This window comes from Hippocampus bargibanti, linkage group LG06 (assembly GCF_051943395.1).
Source record: "Hippocampus bargibanti isolate YZ-2025 linkage group LG06, ASM5194339v1, whole genome shotgun sequence".
Classification (NCBI taxonomy): Eukaryota; Metazoa; Chordata; class Actinopteri; order Syngnathiformes; family Syngnathidae; genus Hippocampus; species Hippocampus bargibanti.
Window position 1 is genome coordinate 18026127 of NC_142739.1, and position 16346 is coordinate 18042472.

At 40.4% G+C, this 16346-nt stretch overlaps 1 protein-coding gene across 4 annotated transcripts in view; it reads left to right on the forward strand.

The window, feature by feature from the left end:
- LOC148896643 (glutamate receptor ionotropic, kainate 2) overlaps positions 1-16346 on the forward strand; it is a 251019-nt gene that overhangs the window by 159985 nt on the left and 74688 nt on the right. For 3 of the 4 annotated variants that reach the window (XM_088997801.1, XM_088997803.1, XM_088997802.1), the window contains 3 exons: positions 2928-3041; positions 7730-7936; positions 9775-9998. In XM_088997801.1, the coding sequence (XP_088853927.1) occupies positions 2928-3041; positions 7730-7936; positions 9775-9998 (545 nt within the window). The remainder of the gene's footprint in view (positions 1-2927; positions 3042-7729; positions 7937-9774; positions 9999-16346) is intronic. The other variant, XM_088997804.1, reaches the window with a different exon arrangement.

A 16346-nucleotide genomic window follows, 5' to 3' on the forward strand; every position in this document is an offset into this window, starting at 1 on the left:
TAAATTGTATGCCGAACTCACCAGGCAGTAGAGCAGGGGTCGGGAACCTTTTTGACTAAGAGAGCCATAAAAGTAAAATATTTAGAAATGTTTTTCAGTGAGAGCCACACGCACGTGCGCGCACATACAAACGCTCGCGTGCGCGCGCGCACACACACACACACACACACGCACGCACGCACGCACGCGCGGTCACTTTTCAAAAAAATATCAGAATGTATCATGTAAAATAACTTTGTGATAGTACTCAACGTTAACATGAATGGTTTTCCGTTCCTCGTGATTGGTAAAAATCCAGGAAAACGATCGGAATGAAATTCAATTTGCCGGTCCAGAGGTGAAGTTACTGCTAGCTAGCCTGCACACGGCTAATAAGCTTCCACACTTGCTATCTGCAATCTACTTCTCGCAGTAAGTATGTTGATGCTAACGATAACATGGGGCTTGTTAGAATGTCACTGACATTCGACTGTTTCATCGATGGTATTGTTTCATTGCAAATTAGAATCAGAACATATTCTCTCCTCTAATGCTCCGGTGCATTCACGCTGAAGTGCACTAGTTGGGCTCATTTAAAGGGCCGTTTTCCGGTTTCAACAATCAAAATGGCGCTTTCGGCCATTCTAGGTCAGTGTCATCCAATCAAAATTACGCTTTCCTCCAACTGCAGCCCCAACGGGAAATGAACGGCGAAAAAAAACACAATATGTATTTAGTTTTATCGGCGAGCCATATGCAATCATCAAAAGAGCCATATATGGCTCGCGAGCCATGGGTTCCCGACCCCTGCAGTAGAGGTTTGTTTTAATGGAATTTGAAAATCAAGAGAGCGCCGTAAGATCGTTTTACACACTGTGAAATATGTGTTGAAAAAACATTGAATGTTGAAAAAAGAAAAACAGAATGCACCTAATGTGAACTACGGGATGAAACCATGCCTCAATGACAGCTTCCAACTAAAGGGGGAAAAATGCTTGGATTGAGGGACCCAGAGATTAACATGAAAATAAATATGAACCTTTTAGCAGAGACTTTGCATTTATTTGCTGAGTAGAACAAGTTTGGGTATTTTTTTTGCTGTTTTATATGATCCAGATTATCAATAGGTAGACACCATGCTGAGATAATTGGTCATATTAATTAACAATAATAATATATTCAAATGCAATTTAAGCATTCACACTGCAGTGGTGCTCGAACTCCGTCCTGCGAGTGCAGGCACGTCAATGAATTATTTAGTCCATTAATAGGAAACCCTTCAGAAGCCCTCCACCCTCATGAAGACTGAATTAAAGTGTTGATTTGCAATTACAAAGCCTATCTCGAGTCAGTCAGATAAGAAGAGCCCCGTGGGGACTGAGGAGAATGCGGGTCGGAGTGTTTGTGCTCCTTCGTCATGATACCATGCGCAGGTTGGTTCGACAGGACAAAGGGTGAGCGATGGGAGACTTTTCCATTTTTGAGAAAGGACATAAGAGGACTTAGGATAATTAACAGCCACACCAATTCTCTTTTTTTGCCGTTTATCATTTTCCAGGCAGTGCTGGTACACATGCACACAAGCACTAGCTTGTGTGTGTGTATATATATATATATATATATATATATATATATATATATATATATATATATATATATATATATATATAGTGAGTACAGTTTTGCTTTTTTGATTGTTGCTGTGCAAATGACCATTTTGTGTTTGGGAGCCTTTTACTGAGCGAGTTGCTTGTTCTGTAGCCACAAAGGGACATGAGTCTTCTTGTGCCGGTCCCAAGCCCGGATAAATACAGAGGTTTGTGTCAGGAAGGGCATCCGACGTAAAAACTGGGCCAAAACAAACATGCGTATCATACCTCTGAAGATGGAGGTTACTGATTTGCTGTGGCGACCCGTTGAAGGGAAAAGACGAAAGGAAAAGAAGATCTTTGACACAATTTTGCCACAAAGCCAATTTAGCTCCAATATATTTAACTCTGCTCCCCATGGCGTGCCGGAGGGCAGTGTGACACTCTGTCAACTGTATCCTCAGGGCTTCAATACATTTTCAAATGCGATTCATCCACTGAGGGGGAAAAAATATTGAGACGGGTGGTCCTCAGGAAGTTGAGTGGGTCATCTAGTAACCGAAGGGTTGGCTCTGTCTAAGTTGCTGTGTACTTGGGCAAGACGCTTCATCCACCTTGTTTCTCGCCAGGTGTAAATGCTTGGTGACGGTCGTTAAAGCGGCCATAGGCGCATACCGGCAGTCACACTTAGCCTACCGCAATTGTGAACGTGCGCGTTAAAATTCTTTGAGTGTTCTGAAAAGAAACACATCAAATAAGAGAGTGCAACAGCTCTTATTTTATTATTATCACTGTTGGTTATTAGTGTGATTCTTTTGTTGGGGTGATTGAAAATGATGCATTCATTCACTCATTTTCTAATCCACTTTATCCTTGGGGGTGCCGGAGCCGATCTCACCAGTCTTTGAGTAGTGGGCGGGGTACACCCTGACCCGGTTGCCAGCCAACTGTAGGGCGCACATAGATGAGCAAACATTTGTGCTCACAATTTAGAGTGTTCAATCAATCTTCCATGTATGTTTTTGGAATGTGGGAGAAAAACTAGAGGACGTGAAAGTAACCTGGCAGGTGAAATCGGCATGGGTACGGCTGTTCTTCTACTTCTTTTTCATTTCCTCTACTTTAATAACCTTGCGACTGTTAAACGTGAATTTCTCTACTGTGAGCCTAATAAAGGTTAGTTTCATCTCATCTCATGTATACTATGAAATATTGTGAGTGTTTTCTTGTTACCACCCCCTCATTTTAAGCGAGTGGTAAACACTATTTTTTTACCACTGCACTTGTGTTTGGAGGAATACTTCATGAAATATTTTACATTATCAAACTCACAAGTAATGAATGAATGGTTTTCTATAGATTGGCACATGGGACCCTCCAAGTGGCCTAAACATGACGGACAACCAGAAAGGGAAGACGACTAACGTATCAGATTCCTTATCCAACCGGTCCCTCATCATCTCAACTATACTGGTATTTAATCTTGTTCGTCTTGTACAAAGTTCTCTTGGGTGACATACGTAAATCGATCCCTCAACCGAGCAGTCAACCAACCAGGTAAATATTGGGGAATTAGTTATGATCATTTGGAATGGTCTTAAGCAGGCATTTAGTTCAATTCCAATCAATTCTTGCTGTTCTATGTTCATGGCAAGTTGTCAAGTTCCTCTAAATATGTGCAGCTTCCTCCCTTAACAGACAAAATTGTACAGTATCTGGATTTTACAAAATGACAAAGCAACCGTTTCATTTTACTTTAGTGCTCAGTAGTTTAACAGATCATCAAGAAGTGTCACGTTTTACATTTCCTTTCACTCGCCCCTGAAGATGTGGTCCTACAAATGCATTGGGATTTGCATTTCAATTCAATTTAGCATTCTGAGGATAACCGCCTCAAAAATATCCCAAGGACATTTTCTTGGGATTGTAAATGTATAAATATGTATGGTGCAACATAAAACATATTTTTGATTTTTATAACAGTCAGAATGACCTGGTTTTCAATAATTCTTTTTCATTCATTTCATTCTTTTTCTCCACTGCGAGACTAATAAAGGCAAATCCAATCCAGTCCAATGATGTCACTGCTTTTGAATATGGTTTTGTTGATTTTTGTTTTACCTTTTTTCAAATGTTACTTAAACAAGGAATCCTTTTATTTTCCAATCCATTTGAAAGTACGACTAATATCATCATAAACTGTAGACATATACAACAAGTAACCCAGGCCGCCAAGAGGTAACCCAATGTTGCGTATGTTCATGCTTTTCCTGGTTTTGAAAGCTAATTTCAAATTAATTGGATTTACTTCCCTTTACTTATTTTTTTTCTTTTGATTATATTTAATTTGGTCCCCTTTCCTTTTTGGTGAGTCTGGTGGGTGACTGGAAAGAAATATACTCAGCCATGACAAACTTCATTCAAAGATGTCATTATTTTATAGCTCTCCCACTTGAAAAAGATCTCCCACTGCTTGACTTAAGCTGCCTTTCAGTTTGAGAGCAGCTTTGGGAGATTGCGCTGTCCGTTTCAGAAGATGACACACAGTGCTCTCATATTACCGTTTGATTGGGAGTGAAAGTCTCAAGTTCAGATGGTGAGAACTGAATGCATAGGTTTATGGTTCTGCTTTCAGTCAATTAATTCAAAGCCATATTATAGCAATATGGCTTGTGCCAACCTTCTCTGTTGGTAGTAATGTTTGAAACGGCATGATTTTACCATAGTAAACAATCCACATTAAATTTTCTGTCTGACACATCTGTTTGACCAGACCACCAATTATGGTTAGCTAGCTAGCTAAACCGACGGACGGACGGATGGAGGGAGGGATGGATGGACAGACGGACGGCTGGATAGATGGATAGATAGACAGACAGACATCCTGTAAAGCTGTAACAAAGCGCTTGTACAGCTGACAAGCATTGGGAATCGAGTGTTTAAATGATAATTGAACTAATTCCATGGCAGACGTGCAAATATGTGTCCCCAGTGCTAGGGCTTTTGTCATTCTCACTGAAATTCCAGGACCCACAGGATATCGAGATTTAGGGCTACATAAACATTCAATGCAGCGTAAGAAACCTGAGACTCTCTTCTATCATCAGAAAAAAAGGTAATTCCTAAATTATATGGGTCTGGAGTTATATCAGCTTAAAATGAGTGCGGCTGTCAAAATACAATGCAATACATACTGGTTTATATAGCGCTTTAACAACAGCTGAAACCGGAACAAAGCACTAACATGGAAAAAAGGGACAAGCTGCCCCCTTGCGGAAAAGAAAAAAAAAACATTACTACAGGCTATGGCCAGCGCTTTATCGGCACACAAGCATGGAATAACAAAACCCGAACAAATTTGGGAATGGCGCTCTACATCATATTTTCAATTCATGAATAAATTTGTGAATGGCAGTGAATGAGTTAAAAAAAACATTTTGTTATTTTCAAAGCAAGTGTAAAAATAGCAATTTCAATTAAATTGTGGGTTGTCATTCTCATGGGTCTCCTTTCCTTCTAAGCATGCTGTGAAGTGATTGGATTGCCATTATTAGCAACTTTGTGGAAGTAATTGCCATATTAGGATGAAGTCACAGGGATGTGTTTGATGGGTTGTGAACACCGAGGGAAGCAAGGAGGGCTCACAATAATTGGGTTGGTTATATTTGATTGATGCCTACTTTCATGCAGCTTCTCCTCATGTTCACAGGAATTGTGTACAATAAATCATGATGTAATTACTGTTAAGATCTTGGCCATGCAACATTTTATGAACTTTAGAAATCACCACTGTATTGGGGTAAAAAATTATGTCAGAGATTACAGTGTGTACCAATAACATCTTCACAGAACACTGACCAAACAGTACTATTTTTGAGATAAAGTAAGGTAAAGTATGGTTTTGCTGGAACAAAAAATTCCCGTGTTACACTTAATTATTTTTTTTAACAAATCTATCTTAATCAGAGTCAGAATCATCTTTACTGGCCAAGTATGTAGAACACACAAGGAATTTGTCTCCCATAAAACACGTTGCACTAGTCTTCTTCTTCTTTTCCTTTCGGCTTTTCCCCTCAGGGGTCGCCACAGCGAATCAATGTCCTCCATCTATCCCGGTTTAGTGCATCCTCTTCCCTCACACCAGCTACCTTCATGTCCTCTTTGACCACATCTATAAACCTCCTCTTCGGTCTTCCTCTCGGTCTCCTGCCTGGCAGTTCAAGGCTCAGCATCCTTTTCCCGATATAGTCGCTCTCTCTCCTCAGGACACGTTGCACTAGTATCATAAACTAAGACATGACCAATAAGCATGGAAGGGCATTCCGTAATATAAGTGAAGAATTTAACTTCATGAAATTGTCATTATTCGATTCTGACCATCGATTGCCCATCCCTTGAAACACTCTGCCAACTGCAGTTAATGTTATAACTGTACATCCAAAATGCTTTTATGTTTTATCCATGACATCATTCGTGATGTCATGGCTAAAAAAAAACATTTTCTCTCGCTTGATAGCAGCTTGCCAAAAATAGATGGTATCTGAATGCATAAGTAGCCACGCCACCAGGGTTTGGATTTGCTCTACCAGCATTAGTTACTACCTTGGCTTTACAGTAACTCAACCCCACTGTCTGTAACCATCAAACCATTCTTTTCCCCGTCCACATTGCCCAGGCCATATTGTGTATTAAATGCTTAATGACCTTCAGGACACCAAAATAATGACTACAGCCCTCAGCACAATTTTGTCAAGTCGTCGATCATTTAAACTTTAAAACACTTCTGCTCCAAAATAAACTACAGTGTCTTGGAGACACGGCATATCTCTTTTCCTTAACTCACTTGCCATGTGAATGTCTCCTTTCGTCTTATTGACCTCAAATTTATGGGATATGAAAACCTATTGATGGAAACTACAAATGGAAGACCTCACTTCACTGTTCACCTGCAGACTAGGCGTGATACCCTCGACACACCCACATATACCACTGATTCTTCTTATGTGACTGGAAAAATAACCCAAGGAGCCAGTTCAAACCATTCACCTCATTTTCGACTCCACTAACCATGATCACTACTCCATTGACCCCGGCATCTGCACCCCATTCACTGACTGCTTCCAGTTCAAAGCCTCCTCCAACTCATAGCTTCTGAACACTGCAACCACCCAACCCACATACTCAGATCACCACGTGCTTTGATCTCAGATGCGTCTCTCTCATTCATAATGGTAAATCAACTAATATCATCGCTGAGGCCAAGGCCTTCATCCACTTCTGGTTGCCTCAAGGTGGTCCACTGCCTGGTTCCCTCTAGCATACTGAACCCTTCTTTTACAAAACAATTGCCATTATCATCAAGCCCTCTCTGGATTATGGTGTTTTACCTTTCAATTTAAAAACAGCCTCAGGCTCAACCATGTTAAAATAAAATCTAACATTCCTTCCCTCAGCAGCATTCTATCTAGAAAGAGCAGTTGGCGACCAACTTCTCCAATATATACCCAACAAAGAACTCTATTAACCCTTCCACAATAGGGCACAATACCCTACTGCAGCATATCTGTCCAACAGAGAACAGTTTGTCCCTATCCTTCGCTCACATCAACTCCTACTACAGTCAGCCAAGACATACCACAAGGCTCTCTTACTAGGTACAGTACATGCTCTTCCCTGGTCAGATAATTATATAACATTCACTGACCTAGAACTCTTTTGCTGATTATATCCATCTTCCCATCGGATGTTGAACTCTTGGAACTTTAATGCAGGCAACATGTAGCTCATGGTGGTGTAACCTTGAGAACAAAATAAAATTAGTTAATTCAATAAGTCAGTTCGTGTGTTCTCTTCGTTAGTTACAAAGTAATTGGCTACTATCGATTGACTTAAAGTAAGACAACAACAAATGTGTTGGTCCAGAAAAAATACACACTATTAATAATTAAAGAAAATGTATTGGTTGTAGCGATACATTACAGTATATGTTTTTGTGGCCATTCTACACTCCCAAACTCATTTCATATGGTAATCTCATTACGTGAAACAATTTCCAAGCAAACACAATACCGTACAGTAGGCTGACACAAATGTAATACAATGCACACAATCATACAATGACAGTGGTATAAGATGCAGATACTTTCTCCCATGTTTCACAGGAGGAGCCGTATGTGATGTTCAAGAAGTCTGATAAGCCTGTGTATGGAAATGACCGCTTTGAGGGCTACTGCATCGACCTGCTGAGAGAGCTTTCCAACATATTGGGCTTTACGTATGAAATCCGCTTAGTAGAAGACGGAAAATATGGTGCCCAGGAAGAAAGCACAGGCCAGTGGAATGGCATGGTTAAGGAGCTAATGGACCATGTAAGTCTTACCTGCATTTTCAGTAAGCACCAAACTATGTTTTATGCAATTTTACCTAACATGTTAGTTTTATGAGGGTATTTGAAAAGACAAATTGAGGGGATGTTTTTTGGAGGGAGTGTAGCTTTGCAAATACATGGGCAAGCTCTTTGTAAAGGTTAGCAGGACAATTGTCACAATTATGCAAACCTGGACACTCTCAAAGACAAATTGATTGAGAATTAACCGATATTAAGGCTAATTTATACCAGCTGTAGCATAAGCTGTAAGAATATCATGCAAATTTCTTTCACGATCAGGTCAGGCCGAGGAGTAGCAGTCCCATGTGCTCAATCGCTGATGTTCACCACTCTACTAATCTCGGGAGAGAAAAAAAAAACATGAGCATATTTGTATTCAAACTGCAGTTACAGTTATTAATTGATCACTATGGGGGCTATACACTTCTATGTAGAGCTACTGGGTATGTATCTGAATTGTACTGTATCGTACTGCATGATGAGTTATTAAAATTGATCTCCTTAGTATAGGTCGTTTGTTTAAACTTAACTACAAGTGTCATCTCTGTGGATTTTTTTTAATGTTTTATAAAATTGACATGTTTTATCTAAATGATCCCCATGTGCATCATTTATATATTTATTTTTTACTCTTTCATGACAGTGATCCACTACTCACCATGCCCCCTGAAAATAGTGATACATTTTGTCCCTTGCGATCATCAAAGTTGCCCACAACGAAATAATAAAGCGACCAAACAGAATTCTGTCGTCTTGTAAAAATACAGTCTTTTACAAACATAATAAGATGGTTTCCCTCAAGAATCAAATTAGAATTGTGGTGTCTTTGAAACTCTAAACCCAACAACTCTTAAATCCCTACTGACTGTACTTCTTCATTAATTGAGCATAACAATATTGACCAAAAAAAGTCTTAAACAGTCAGATTGATTGGTTTATGCTAAGAATCAGTAAAACATTCCTGGATGCATTGTCAGAGCCAAAGACAAATGAATTAATTCATGATTGTATATATGAAGGAAGAGTCAAGTGCTGCAAGGAGAGCATAGATCCTGTCATGAGTTGTTTCCCCTGTGGACCCTATTAATACATACACAATTTGATCGCAGTTTCCAGTAATTGCTCCTAACAACAACCCAAATAGGAAAAACTTCACAAATAGAAAAATAGCAATCACTGCACATTCAATAACTGACCCATTAGAAGTAACACCCAATAGCTGTCAAGTGCTTCTTAACTCAGTCTTCTGCCCTTGATCAATACACTTTACATATTGTGTGTGTCATCGCAGATGTAACATCAAAAAAAGGAGTGGATGCTTCAGATTAAAAAATAAGTTAATGCGATAATAAGTAAGTAAGCCGAGCCCCAAAGCTCAAGAGGCAAATGTAACAAACAAATAAATAAAACAAAAGAAAGTAACAGGGGAACTAAATACACAGACACTCGATAATGTGGATGACAAATGAAGCAACAATGAGACAAAGAATAACTTCAGCCTCACTCTGCAAAAAAATAAATAGATGAAACAAAAATCCAAAAATGGAACTGTTTGCCAACACACCCTGCATTAGCCATGACTATTATCCTGGATCTTTCGAGATGGTTGACTCAAATTCCCAAGTGGGGCTATTCTCAGTTTCCTTGGTTTCTTTTGGAATGGTAGAACATCTTTTTTTCTCGAAATATCTAGCTGAGTTCTTTGAAAATGAACATGTACAATCTAAATATTCAGCTTTCTTATAGTGATTGCCTCTAAACATTTCCTGCACCCTTAACTGATGGCCTGTCCTTCTTCCTTATTATGTTTATTGACAGAGAGCTGATCTGGCAGTGGCGCCTCTTGCCATCACATTTGTGCGTGAGAAGGTTATTGACTTCTCCAAGCCCTTCATGACACTGGGTATAAGTATACTCTACCGAAAGCCAAATGGGACCAACCCAGGGGTCTTCTCCTTCCTCAACCCACTCTCACCCGATATCTGGATGTATATTCTGCTGGCTTACTTGGGTGTCAGTTGTGTGCTGTTTGTCATAGCCAGGTAACACGTCACCGTCAGCGATCACACAGCAGTCGGTATCTTGCTTTAATGCTGCCACCATTGCCTTGATGACTAACAACAGGCTACTCTCAGTAATTACAGAAGCAGTATCCCGAGCATGCCGAATTGGTGAGGCATCCACAAGCTGTCTAAAACTGATGGTCATATGTGCGCTCTCACATGTTACATTGTTTTCACATAATGTGGTTAACGGAACTTAATCATATGGGGTCTGCATCGGTTGGAGAATCATTTCTTTCAGGAATTCTTTTCTTGATGTATTATTTTTTTGGAGTGATGATTCTAAGGTTAGTCCTGGCATAATTCTATTGACAATAGTACCAGGAAGATGAAAATCACTCGACCCTGCCAAAAAGAGAGTCTGTTCCCTTACACAGAATTTACACACACATTTTAGGGTTGTGTGCATGTGTCTGGGAGTGTGACGGAGAAGTTGTGCACTCACATTAGTGTTTATGGAATGCTGCACTTCCCCCAACCTTACCTTGCTGATTCCCAGTCTCTCAGTGCACTTATCGTCTTTACTCTCTGTATCACCGGGCCTTGAACATATTGTTGAAACAACGGGACAGAGAAAATGTGCCTTGTGACCCCAAAAGTAATGGCTAGTAAGCGAGCAATGACTGTGGAGACAAGTACTGACCAGTGGATTTGTTTTATAGAATATCCTAGTACATGAATTGGACAATGGAAACACGCCAATAAGTAAGTAGGAGTGTAATAAGACACCTAACTACAAGGCAGGGAAAAATATATTTCCATTTAAGTTAGCTTTGTCGATTTACATTCATCGTTTATTGATGTTTATTCGTTTATTGAAGGTGAAGGAGAGTATCCCACACAATGCTTTACATCAGGGGTGGGCAATCTCATTCCTGGAGGGCATGCATGTTTTCCATATCTCCCTTTTGCAACTCACCAGATTCTAATGATCAGATCATCAGCAAGCTCTGTGGAAGCCTAGTATTGAACCTGTACATTGAAATCAGGTGTGTTAAACCGTGAGTTGGAAAACGTGCAGGTGAATAGCCCTCCAGGACTGGGATTGCCCACCCCCGCTTTACATCACCAGCCAAAATGTCAACCAAATACAGATAAAGTAGAATAAAACAGTAGTAAACAGTGTATCATATAAAAATGAATCGTATATTGGCACCATTCAGCATATCGGTGTAAACGTTGAGGTCAAGAGTCACTTTTAATCACTTTTCGTGAAGCTATCTAAAACACTGTTTTATTTTGGTAAATTAAGAGACTTTCTATCTATCACAAACAAACATGAGACATTACAGTTAAGTATTTGCAGCATGTTTTTGTGGTTCTGGGTGGGTGCCTGCAAGTATATAGTTACATGCAGAGTAAAAGAAAAGTCCACATTAACTGTAAAACTTCCGGCAGACTATGGCACGTTTCCAGCCAAGACTTTACAGTTTTACTGTTAACACGTCTGTTGTTACTGGCATTATGATTGCATCAAAAATAAAAGGCAGCAACTGTCATCTAAGTTGGCACAGAATATGAACCTACTGTAGTTAATAAGTAAGGGTTTTGGTAAGTGCACACACTCACTTTGTAAGTCTTTGTTCGTAAACGCAAATACATACATGACAGGCAATATCACAATGTTGTTACTGAGATGCAAATGAAAGTGTTTATGTCACAAGTTAGACACAGTATGAATAATGTACCAACTTGGGCATGATCTAAATAGTTTATTTCTCCACAACAAACTAAATGTGTTCAACAAGAAACATCTCAATGGTAGTCCAGCAGCAAGAAAACGAGAACTGCTTCATGTGGAAATTCATTACAACACACGCACTCACGCACACACAAAACATCCACTTTAATGCATCGCGTATACATATTTTGTTGTGAAAATATTTAAAATATTAGCTTTCTGTAGGTACCAGTTAGATTTTCATCTACACAAAAAATGTGATACATCATCTTTATCTCTGTAACCGATAAAATAAAAACAATTAAAAAAGTAGGTTTTCCTGCTCGTTAAGCATACATAATTTCAAAATATACATTAATTATGCTTCAGTGATATTTCAATGCATTTTTGTTAACAAGACACACTAAAAGTGATTTAAAAAACAACATAGTTGCTCATTTGCAGAATCCTAGATACACCCTGACCCAAAAGATTGTCGGACTCAGAAGCAGATACAAACTGAAAAGTAACAAAGGAATGAATGAAAACTCACTAGGAGCCAGACAGAAATTCAAATGGGATAAATGAGAGCACCGGGAACCTACAGTACAAGGAACTACAACATCTGGCTAGGGAATGCAAGTTGGATATGTGCTTAAATACTGGGGTTAATGAGAGATGGGAGGCAGCTGAGCGTCATCAGCACACCTGACAACAGCCAGCCCTTCAGCTAAACAAAAACTGCAACTACCCAGGAAACAGAGCAGCTAAGGTTTCAAAAGAAAAAACTGAACCATTTTGTAATTCATATTAAACTGCTCATCATGCATCTTCCCCCATCCCTTCATTAATTTTCTTGTGGGAAAATGGGAGTTTTAATTTGTGTGCATCATGTGCCACTATGAAAGTGTTTAAATTGCCCACCTGTGGTCAGTATTGTTATTATTGGACAGCAAAGTGCAATGGGCATTTGCATATTTGCCTCAATAAATTAACCATGCATGCAAAACACATAAAATAAGTTAAAAGAAAACTGTGTGAGTTGAGCACGGTTTTCCTGGAATTAACAGAATTAAAGTAAGGTGGAATAAAATTACCTGCTCCCATGACCCAAATGAAGACAAGCACAATTGGAAATGGATGGATTTAGAGGAAGCAACTAGAAACAATAAAATTTTTCTCTGAGCAACAGCCAACTAACTAGTCAGTGGCAGTTACACATTTTGTCTGAAAATTTCACCTCTACCACTCACGTGCTTTTAAAATATGTCACAAAAACAACCTTTTATATTGTGTCATGATTGCCTCATTTTAACCAATCTGTGATTAACACAGTCAAAATTATTATATCCATTTTAAAATCACAAAAAAGAGGATGCAATAATAATGGCTCGACACACATGCAGAATCAACTTGGTCCCAATTTCACATTGGGAAATAGAAAGGCTCTTGTCATGTGACAAAGCAGCAGAACAATGATGATTCATCTACCTTGACATTTCTGTGGGATGACCCTTCCCCAATGAAAGGATGAAAGTTGGACATTCCTTACAGACTGCAAGTGATTCCTTTCCACCCGTGCTTATCTGACCTTGTACTAAATATCTCTCACTGCACAGCAGATGACCTCCGATAATGTAAGGACAGTTTAATTGAAATGACAGCAGAGGTAAACAATGACACAATGACAGAAGGGTGTACGCTGTAGCTGTGTTGCGTCTGTGTAAGCTCTCAGTCGTACAGGAGTGGTCCATGAAAAGGTTTCTTCAGCCGTCATCTGTACTTCTTTGAAGGTGTCGGATGTTTCGCTTCTTATCCAAGAAACTTCGTCAGCAAACTAAAGTCTTACTGGTAGTTTAGGCATTATAAATATATCCCTACTGTCCAGACATGGTGGTGCCGGACTCTGCTACGATAGGTCCCTGATCTCAGGTTGGGGGGAGCAAAGGACTACTCCCTGCAGCTCCACTGATTGTTCCTATTGTTCTGACTAACAACTGGCCTGATTGCCCCACTTCCACAGGTATCACCTCATCCATATTACTAATCCTATTTTGCCTAAGTAGGCTGTTGTACGAACGATCCAAATTGAACCTCACCCCACCATATTGGTTTAATGAAGGATTTAGTTGTTTTATGAAAATCGCTTCTTTTACTCTCCTTTCAAACCATCTATGTTCTTTTACTAAGATTGTAACTTCATTGTCGTCAAATGAGTGGTTGCTAGCGTTTAGGTGCATATGTACTGCCGATTGAGGCCCACTAGCGTTATCCCTGCGATGTTGATAAAGTCTTTTTTTGAGAATTTATTTAGTCTCCCCAATGTACTGCTCTTTACAAATTTAATTTTTACAATATATTGAATAAACTACATTACTTTGTATTTCATTTGGCAGCCTATCTTTTGGATGCACTAATTTTTGCCTTAAATTGTTTATCGGTTTGAAATAAGTTGGAATTTTGTGGTGCCAAAGGACTCTGTAGTTTTTCAGAAACTCCTGCAATGTAAGGTACTGCTACGCCTCTCCTTTTTTGTATCTTCAGAATTTTTGGTTTCCTTCCCTATTCTTTCTTTCTGACATTTGTTACTGAGGGTACCCACAGTTAGTGAGTGCTCTCCTGATATGTTTTGACACCTTTTCTCTACCTTTGACGCTTGTTGGTATTCGTTTAGCCCTACGCTGGAGGGGTCGGATAACTCCTAGTTTGTGTTATAAAGGGTGGTTGGAATCGAAAAGTATGTATTGGTCGTTGTGCGTAGCCTTCCTAAAGACTTCTGTTTTTAGCGCCTTGTCCTCTTTTATAATTACTTTACGATCCAAAAAGTCTAGTTGGTTCTCTTTAATGTCCTCACGAATAAAGTTAATGTTGATGTCTATCGAGTTGAGGTGATCTGTGAAGGATTGAATTTCTTGTTTTTTTAATTATGACAAAAGTATCGTCCACATATCTAAACCAGTGTCTAGGTTTTTCCCCGGGAAGGATGCGAGGGCCTGTTTCTCCTTCTCTTCCATGTACAGAATAGCCATTATGATTTAAATTTAAAATACGTAGTATTAAGGCAGATTTCCAATAATTGGCAAATGTGGTCCGGTTTAAGTTTGGTTCTTTCATGCAGAGAAACGTCCGCCAGCAGTCTCGTCCTCATCACTGAGACTGCTGCTGTGGTTGGGACAGATGTGAAGAGAGAAGTCACATCGTAAGATGCCAATGTTTCCTCAGGTTCCAATATGAAGTCTTTGATCCTCTCTACAAACCCTGTGGTGTTCTGTATGTGATATTCTGTGTTACCAACCAACAGAGCTAAGATAGTTTTTAAATATTTGGCTACATTGTATGTAGAGTCAAGTCAAAGTCAGGTTTATTGTCAAATATGCTAATATGCATGACATACAGCACAGATGAAATTAATGTCCTCTCTGACCCAGCATGTAAGGCATGCAAGGCACTTATAACGTGGCTAAAAATACATACAATTGACAACAGATAATAGATGTAATTTCTGAATGTAAAGTGAGGTAGTGTCGTCTGGAAAGTGATGTAGTGACCTATGTAAAGTGAGGTAGTGGCATATGTAAAGTGAGGAAGTGACGTATATAAATTGACGTAATGTAGTAATGCAAACGCAAACAACAAGAAAGGGTTGAAGTGAGGTCTTGCAGAAAAAAATGAGAAAGAACAAAAACATAGAGTTCAGGATGATAGTACAGCATGTAGCGTGTACTCAGAGTTCGGTGAGTGTGGCAGTGGGAAGGGGCAGAAGGGCAGGGCTGGGAGGGAGTTGAGTCTCCTGACTGCCTGGTGGCAGAAACTGTCCTTGAGCCTGCTGGTCTTGGCTCAGAGACTCCGCAGTCTCCTATCCAATGGCAGCAGGCTGAAGAGGCTGTGGGAGAGGTGGGTGGGATCGCCAGCGATCCCGATGGCTCTGCGGGTGAGGCGGGTGTTGTAAATGTCCTGAAGGGGGGGAGAGAGACACCGATGATCTTCTCAGCTGTCCTCATGATGCGCTGCAGAGTCTTACGGCAGGACACGATGCGGGCGCCGTACCACACGGTGATACAGCTGGTCAGGATGCTCTCGATGGTACCGCGATAGAAGGAGGTCGTGATGGGGGTTGGGGCTCCAACTCTTTTGAGCTTGCGGAGGAAGTACATGCGCTGAAGGGATCTCTTGGCCAGTACCAGTAATGCGGAGTTGTGGCTCCAGGACAGGTCTTCGGATATGTGCACTCCCAGGACTTGGTGCTGCTCACTCTCTTCACTGCAGAACCGTCAATGGTTAGTGGAGCATGCTGGGGGCGCACTCTCCTGAAGTCCACAACAATCTCCATCTTCTTCTCCACATTCAGACGGAGATTGTTGTCCTTGCACCACGTGGCCAGGCAGCTGACCTCGTCCCTGCAGGCTGTCTCCTCATCGTTGTTGATGAGGCCCACCACAGTTGTATCATCCGCAAACTTTATGAAGAGGGTGGAGCTGGGTGATGATTGGTGAGCAGTTATGCGTGAGCAGAGTGACGAGGAGGGACTCAGCACACACCCCTGGGGGGCCCCTGTGTTGAGCGTGATGGTGCTGGAAGTGTTGTTTCCAACTCTGACTGCCTGTGGTCTCACCGTCAAGAAGTCCAGCAGCCAGTTGCAGTTGGAGGTGTTGATCCATAGATTGCTC